At 40.4% G+C, this 8,387-nt stretch overlaps 1 protein-coding gene across 3 annotated transcripts; it reads right to left on the bottom strand.

The window, feature by feature from the left end:
* Positions 1-1,696: 1,696 nt before the first annotated feature.
* Positions 1,697-7,375, bottom strand: dclre1b (DNA cross-link repair 1B). 3 transcript variants are annotated; one of them, XM_069141191.1, is made up of 4 exons: positions 6,806-7,375; positions 5,526-5,691; positions 5,180-5,362; positions 1,697-4,245 (listed from the first exon to the last, which is right to left on the bottom strand). In XM_069141191.1, exons 1-4 carry the CDS (start codon positions 7,001-7,003, stop codon positions 3,035-3,037), a joined length of 1,758 nt encoding a protein of 585 aa, XP_068997292.1. In that variant the 5' UTR covers positions 7,004-7,375; the 3' UTR covers positions 1,697-3,034. The 3 variants fall into 3 exon arrangements, with proteins under 3 accessions (XP_068997292.1, XP_068997293.1, XP_068997294.1); XM_069141192.1 differs by having other exon boundaries at positions 5,526-6,039; positions 6,315-6,892; XM_069141193.1 differs by having other exon boundaries at positions 5,526-6,039; positions 6,806-6,877.
* Between the last annotated feature and the right edge of the window lie 1,012 nt (positions 7,376-8,387).

The following is an 8,387-nucleotide window of genomic DNA, read 5'->3' as shown; positions in this document are numbered from 1 at the left end:
TTGTTTCCTTTCACTTGAAATGCATCTTTCTGAAGATGAACGCTTTCCTTTACCAAACAAACAATACTGCTTTGCTCTTAAAGGTAAATACTTCATGCAGTAATTCATTACAATAAGAATGTATTGTCTATTAGTAACCTAAATACATTTACAGAAATGTTATGTTGTGTAGGTTGGATTTTAGTTATTTGATTAAAATACACAGAAATGTGTTATTTGTTTCCCTAATAAAAATTCTAAGAAGCTTCAGTGCTTACAGATTTATAGAATTAATAGCCACCAGCAGCAATAAGTGATGTTGTATACTTTGATAATATACTGCTGATCAATTTTTAAAGATCAACAGACCCCTTGTATGAACAGATTTTACAACACAGTTGAAACAAAAGGATGCACACACAAACAGTCAGCATTCAAAACAACCTTTATAACAACAGAACAGTATACACTGAGTGTTAACATTGACTGTCATTGATCACAATGCAGTAATTTACTGATTACCTGTAAAACTTTATCCGTATGTTTTATTCACAGGTAATCAGTATGTTAAAGTGAGTTTGGAAGAAGGGGAATTATGTGAGGGGTATTTCATGTCTTTATTACCAAGTTTCTAGTAAAGAACTGACAGGAAGTCAGGGGAGACAGAGTTAGGATATGAATATTATTCAACAGGTAATTCATCATAGGTGTCAGTGAAGCAAAGCTTCGTCATATTTAACAGGACATGTTCCAAAAGAACTCAAGTCTCTAGATTCTACTGGTGACTTATTTTTCCACAATTTCTTCAAGTATTATATTGCTAGAATTTGTACTCCTATATAAATCCAGCCCACATTGATCAATCAAAGTCAGATTTCCCCTACTGACAACCAAACTACAAGAGATCATTACATGTCATTTCAGAAACCATTTCATCAGTTAATGTTTTTCATTTTTATTTGGCGCCTCCTAAAATCAAAATATCCCAACACGCGTTTGAAAAGTTCAAACTTCAAAACAGAACAGCATATCAAAATAGAAAGTGACACCCTTTGGGTGGCTTGAACTTCTTGTGTGTGAAATGTTGTGACGGTTAAATTTGATGCCTTAGAAGACTTTTCAAAGTTCAAATCAGAAAAGGTTGGTTCCTGCTCAAAAATGAAATAACAAAATTCAGAGAAAGAAAAACTTTCTACTTTGTGTGGTTTAGAAGTTAATGGCAAAAATGCAAACAATATTATAGCAACACCATGAGGTCAGTTCATGTAATTGTTTTTTGCCTGCGTAATGGGAGTCATCATTATCATTCGTAGAGGCCTCCAACACCTCCTGTGCTCCTCAGGGACACTTCACTGTCAGAGTGAAGTACTAAACTCCCACAGGGGGGCAGCCGTAGTGCGCACTGCTGGTTTATGTCACCTCGAATTCATTTTTTTGTTTTTTTTTAAAAGGATTGCAGTAACTTCTTTTTGGAGTTGGCAAAGGTCATGAATATGGTGAACAAAAAACCAGGAAACACATTAAGCTGGAGTAGGTAAAAAATACTGAGGCAATAGTGCCAATTGCATAGTCCCTCACTTGCAGTGTTACTTTAGAATTATCAGTTCCTACAATGTCATGGTGAAATTGTTTGTACTCTACTGAGCAATGTTTCACACAACTTTGTCTACAGTAGTGGACTAACAATGATAAGAAGACTCCAATAGTGGAAACATAATGTGTTGGTAAAATGCTTTATTTTGGAGAACCTTTAGATAAACAGAGTTACAAAGGCAATTACAGAAACGATGAGTTTTCTTTCTTCACATAAATAATGAGCGTAACAACCTCCTCTTGAAGAAAAAACAGATGATACCAAAACCACTGCCGATCTTTATTAATGCTATTTGCATTTAATGTAATGTAATGTAAATGCATTTAAATCAGACACCAGTTGGGAATTTTTTTAATTTGATTTAAAAGGCTGATCCTCACACAGTGAAAACATAAAAATTGCAGTTTAAATTAAAAAGGCTGATCTGGCATTTGGCAAAAACTACTGATGAGCCCTCTAATCACATACATTTTAGGCCCAAGCTAAATTAAATACTGTAGATTTTGTTTGCTTTTAACTCAGTTTGCTACAAAAACTCCTTTCACTGATAATTCAAAGCTCGACAAAACCCACCGTCCCCAACTTTTGAACGATCAAGGTAAAAAGAAAAAACAATAATGAACTTTTCAAGATGGCTGTCAAGACAAAAGCAGTAAGGAGCGTATGTATCTACTGTATATTGTGGTTAGTCCCGCCAACCTGTTCCACCAACATCCACGAGCTACAACCTAACGCAGCGCTGATAAAGCTGAATGATCAGAAATCAGTCAAATAAGGCTGAATGTACAAACAAGGACACGGGAACTGAAATTGAATTCCAAACTACAATGATCCAGAGAAAAGCTAAAAGAATATTAAGAACACAGAGGCTTTTACAGATTTCTCCGTAGTCTCCGGCACCGTTTAGGAGCTGAGGACAGATGGCTGAGGTCGGCCCTCCTGCGGAGCAGGACCACGGCGCATCGTGGTGATCTCCTGCTGTAAGTCCACAGTGAAAACGCATGACATTATGGTTCAGTGTGGCTATAGTGAGCCACACTAGGCTTGTGGAAAAACCATAAATGTGACTTTACAAATCAATCACTGAACACTGAAAGCTGTGCATCAGCTTCATCCGTAGTCCATAAACAAAGTCAGCGATTAGTTTTTTCCACCACAACAAATTACTTTTTTTTTTTTAATGAGTTATGAAAATGATTTTCTGCCCATGATTTATTTATACAGGCAGCTGAAGTAAGGGCTGAGATTAGTCAATCACTTGACCAGAGATCAATCGATCACTTCACCCTTCCAGTCCAATGAACTTTTGATCACAAAATAGAAGCTTTACAAGGAAAAATAAATAAAATGAGAAGGTACAAATGAGAAAAGTGCTTTAAAGTGCTTATGTTCACACACACAGGAAAACAAGAAGGCTCTAACAGAAGGTAAAAGCTTGACTTTAAAATGACATTATCTGTTTTAGAAGTCGTCATCCTCCTTTGAACCATGAAATGGTTTGAGAGAAAATCCTTGCACAAAACTCTTCAGCGGGAGGCCAAAGCTCTTAATATCCTCCTCTGAGAAGGGGAGACTATTTAAAAGTCTGTTTTCAAGCTCCTCCACATGCTGCAGCTCAGTGAAGGAGCTGGATGAAGCGCAGGAAAGATTATCGGGTCTGTTCAGTAATGTTATCACGCTGTCATTCACATCAATCCCACTGTACTGACTCATGCTATCCTTATCTGACAATGCGTGGTTGTTCTGAGCATTTCCATGTCCATTCTGCTTATTATTGATTAGTTTGGCATTAGGTTCAAAAAGATTTCTTGTCCTGACAGGCTTCAAGCAGGCCTTGGTGTTTGTCACAATCTCCATTGGCACAAGGATGCTGTGTGTGAGTTGATTGAGTGGCACTGACTCTGCCATCACCATTTCTTCAGAGACTGTCTGAACGATGTTGAGATCCCACGTGTCTCCAGTCCCTCTTCTGTTTTTGCGAGGGGTGAGATTTTGGCTTAGGTCCATAAGGATACAGTTAGAGTCGTTTTCACCACTTTCTGTGTCCATCTCTTCTTCTGATGCATCCGGCTCCAGGCACTCTGCCCCCCAGGCTTCTTCACATGACCCCTTGGATCCCCTTACAGGAGACTCAAATACCACCCCTTTGGGAACAAGTGGGTGGAAGTGTTTGCGACGAAGGCCAGTGTTTGCTGTTGAGGCGAGCTGCCTCTCGGGCTGACTCAACATGTAGTCTCGGACTGACTCAGGTACCAGGATTTCACGGTGCTTCTTGGTTGGCAGTAAGGCAGAAAGACTTCCAGGTACACAGTTTCCTACAATGGGTACGAGGGAGGTAGGTTTAAGTGCAGAAACAAAATCCTCCAGCTCTTGGTAGGAGGAGTGGTCTGAATATGGCACTACATGGACGTCGGGGTGGAAGGAAACCAGGGGCCTGCTGGTGGGCAAGATGGCCAAAGTGGGTTGTTCTTTGTTCCATTGGTGCAAAGCGGCAGAACAAATCTCTGACTGGTTCACGACTCGGAAACGGCCGGCCCCTGACTCAGTAGTGAAGACGTCAAGCAGCTTCAGAGCGTTGAGGGTCTCCATCCTCTCAAAGCTCACCTCAACCCAGGTTTTAAACTCCATCGCCAGGTCCACCAGCAGGGACTCCTTTCCCAGTGCATACAGGCCTGTAAGACAGCGCAGGACAGAATGAGTCTGAGTCTCTGCTGAGGGCAGTGAGCAACCAGAAGGAATTAAGACTTCAATCCTGCAAAAACAAGATATTTTGGCCACTTCAGAGGCAGCAGAAACAAGTTGTGAACACAGCACTCACATTCAGCATCATCACCTTCAACGTTAACGGTATGAATTTGTTAGCAATCAGTTACTTATCTACACTGCCAGCAGGTAAGGCGTCGTGTTTGTGACCACCTTGTGAATCTAAGTTCACTCTTTTAGAACTGTTTTGATTTTCTGCCAGTTCTTGAAGGAAATACTTCGGTCTTGATGTTTACTTGCTGGTTGCTCACTTTGTCTGCTGTTTGGTGCTTTTTAAATCCTTTTAACTTAAAACAGATGCCTGCTCAGGCCAAAAATGATGCTGTGATAGTGTTGAGTATGTAAACATGTACAGCGCAGTTGCTCGCCCGAGGGCTAAATAATGAGTTGAAACCGACTATTGAGGCCTCTAACAGATCTGAGTTCAGCACTATCATGTTTTCACACTGTCATTTGATTCCTTGTTTAAAGCAGCATGAGGCTGTTATTATTTGCTGGGTGTGTTTTGCAGTTTTCCAAATTGTGATGACTGTGTAGTTTAGCTACTAAAATTAAGCCCAATCTTACTCCCGAGAAATCAGTACATGTTTTTTGAGAAGCTACAGTAAATTGATGATTTTTTTTTTTCATATATAAATTCCCAGTATGTACTAGAAACTAAACCTTTTGCCTGTTTCTGTCTTTATGTCGGATGAATGCACCGATATAAATATGTAAAAATCCTAATTGGGTATACAAGATCAGATTCTGGTTTGTTTGAGCTTAATAAAACCCTCTTTTAAGTCGCCTCTTTGTAAAATGTGCAGTTGTGTTGAGTTCAAAGCTGTATCCAAACAAACTCACCAATGACCACATTGTGGTTGGGGTGACGACGAATGATCTCTTTAATTTGTTGAGTGGCTTGCTGTCGGGACGGCAGAGTGCGGTTGGGGTCACAGTTGGTGTTGTCCAGGTACAGGACATCTATAGTGGCGTTGGTCCTAAAGCATGGCTCACGCAGCATTGAAGGAGTATATCTGAAGTCACCTGAAATTCAGAATGTGTCAGAGCTCAATGTTGATTTTCATGATAGTGTGCTCAACATCGTACCATATGATCTTAGAAGGCAAAAGAAAAAATTAAACAGGAAGGAGTTTTTAACAAGACACAGTTTAAGAAACATCATCCGAGAAGCATCAGAAAAACTAACCAGTGTACAGGATGGAGCCAAAATAGGCCTCAAAGAGAAACATGACAGCCCCTGGACAGTGGTTGGCACATATCAGTGTGACCGAGAGCCTCTCCTTGCCGATGTCGTCCAATTGGAGCAGGTGCGGCTCACCCAGCTCTAGAGGATGGATCCACTGTTCTTTCACCTGAGCAGAAATAGAAATGATCAATGGAGGATAATAAAATCACACAAAAAAATACATCTATCCCTCCACTTCACTCCAATGATCTCATAAATCCTATGAAACACTTTCAGAGTTACACAAAAAAAAAATCTGTGACACAGAACAGCACATGAATATATTTTGTATACAAGCACAAGGTCACTGAATGGTTTGAGGAGTATGAAAATGATTATCATATGATGTGGCCTTCATAATCAACAGAGTTCCACCCAACCAAAGAAAACCAAAGAGAGTTGGCTAAAGCACATCGGAGCCGATTTGTTTTGGACGAACAGTGGCCTCCAACAGAGTTCAACAGTCTTGAATAATCTATAAAGAAGCAGATGAGACATTTAAAACATTATTTTGTATGCCTTTAATGGATGCTTCATGAAAAGAAATGGAACATTTATTGACCACCTATTTAGCATGACTTCAACATGTGTTTTCTACTGACGTAGTTAATATCTATCGAGTGGATCTATCTATCTATCTATGCCTCTTGTTGCATAAGCCACCAACAAATGTTGACATGGTAAATAATATTACATAACATGGTGGGATCCCAACTGCACTATAAATGTCTGTAGGTTTCTGCAACACACCTTTTTCAGAGCAGACATTTTGACTTGTGATACCAGGTGAAGCACAGGTGTCACTCATGACAGTAAGGATGGCTCTCTTCTGTTCAGGTGTCCCAGTGAGCCCTAGCAGTGTGACAGCGTCACTGACACCAGAACCCTCCAACGGAAGCAGCTAAATGGAAGTCGGGCATTATTATTCATTTCATTATTTATAACTGTGTCTTTCCTGCTGCAGGGAAACTCCAACGTGTCTAAAGTGGAAAAAAGTGTCTTTGTAGACGGCGTGAGAGACCAATGCCTTCTAGTTTTTAAATGCAGATGGTTGTTATTTCTACACCCCAGTGATTGTATGTTAGGTCAGGTTCAAGCTCTAATGAGCTCACATAACCCACCCAGTACACTTGAGGGGACGGTCCTGGGTGAGGCTCACCACCCTCCACATGTTACATCCAGACTGAGACACGATTATGTTACCAGCTCAGCATGTGTCTTTTTCCTGTGTCTCTCCTCACCTGCAGTTTGAGTCTGAGCAGAGTGGCGGTGGTCGGTGAGCAGTAGATGGGCCGGTTGCTCCAAGTGGAGGTCAAACCCATCGTGTGGTCGCCGTGCATGTGGGACAGAAAAAACAACCGGGTGCCCGGACACTTCCGCACATACCAGAAGTCCACGGCCAGCGGGGTGTGCGGGATGACTTTCCCATTCACGGTCATCGTCGTTTGTGCACCTGTGTGCAAGGTTGACAACTGTCAGGCTCGTACCGTACTGTCGCTAGCTACTCATTTTAAAATGATTAAGAATAATAAACAGATCCGCTGAAGTAACATCTGTAGAAATATGATGCGCAGTCAGAAAAAAAAAAAAAGACACTTCAGTGGGAGCTAACTACGTTAAATACAGCTTTGACGCCAGTTATCATTATCGGGCTACAAACTATTTTATTCGGCCCGGCGGCGGTCTGGATTCGCGTTTTCAAATCTTCTACCCAACCTTCAGGTTAATAAGCAGCTGGTCAGACGTTATATTTTCACAGTTACGGTGCTAACAGCAGCTTCATTACCCCGCCATTTTTGTTTTCAATTTTAACGTTCAACGCCTCTTCCTGTTTTTCTTCTTCTTTCGTTTTACATTGCAACGTCTATCCTGTTTTGTTGCACCGTACTGCCACCTAGAGGTTGCGCTTTTGTGGCTCTCGGTGGTTCCCTGCTCAAGGTGGAGAGCTGCTTTACAGGATGCAATGAACTAGTAATAACAGTGAGTGCTCGCGTAATAATGATTATATATTTATAGAAAGGCCATTTTCACCACCAATAGTTTTTATTAATATGCTAAATTTGACAGGAATGAAAAAAAAGACACAAAATTTTTTAAAAAAAGAAGAAATGAGCACACATAAACATAAACACAATGATCCTGAAGTGAGGAACTAGTGAAGGTGGATATTACTTTATAAATAACAATCACTCTTCAATAGATTTAAACTACTTCGCTCTACGATTGAAGTACCTGATTAAATACAATAAAAAAAAAATGGCTTAATTATGTTCCACTATATCCACATGATGGCGCCAACAGAGAGCAAACATCAGTGGCTGCCCACAATACAAGATATTCTAACAGGTTATACATTATTTTCTCAACAAACAACAAAAATATCACTGTCACATGTATGAATCCATACCCCACACCCTCGCACCCATACACTTGCACACCGCTCACTTTTCAAGATTATACCTGGGATTGCAGCACACTCCTCTCTTATCACATTGCATGTGCCCTCTCTCTGTACCTAGAAGCACATTAATCACACCCTGCTTTACAGTTAATTATCTCTCTCATCACACACACACTCAGGTCTCTGCATCCCTGTTACTATTCACATTTTATGTGTGATAAATTATATTGCTGGGAGCCCTTGAGATTATAGCACACTGTACAAGGGTTACTTTAAGTAGTCAAACGACAAGGTGGCAAGTAATTAATCAAAATGTTATTCTGAGTGTTCAAATTCACATTTATTTTAAAATGATGATACATAACTTCTTAGAAGAAAAATGACCCTACTATAACACCTACATCAGTGCCCTGATTTGAGTA

This window comes from Embiotoca jacksoni, unplaced genomic scaffold, assembly GCF_022577435.1.
Source record: "Embiotoca jacksoni isolate LCO1_2020_lvr unplaced genomic scaffold, fEmbJac1.0.p SCAF_9, whole genome shotgun sequence".
Taxonomy (NCBI): domain Eukaryota; kingdom Metazoa; phylum Chordata; class Actinopteri; family Embiotocidae; genus Embiotoca; species Embiotoca jacksoni.
Note: the sequence above shows the minus strand (reverse complement) of the source record. Positions and strands in the feature narration are given on the sequence as shown.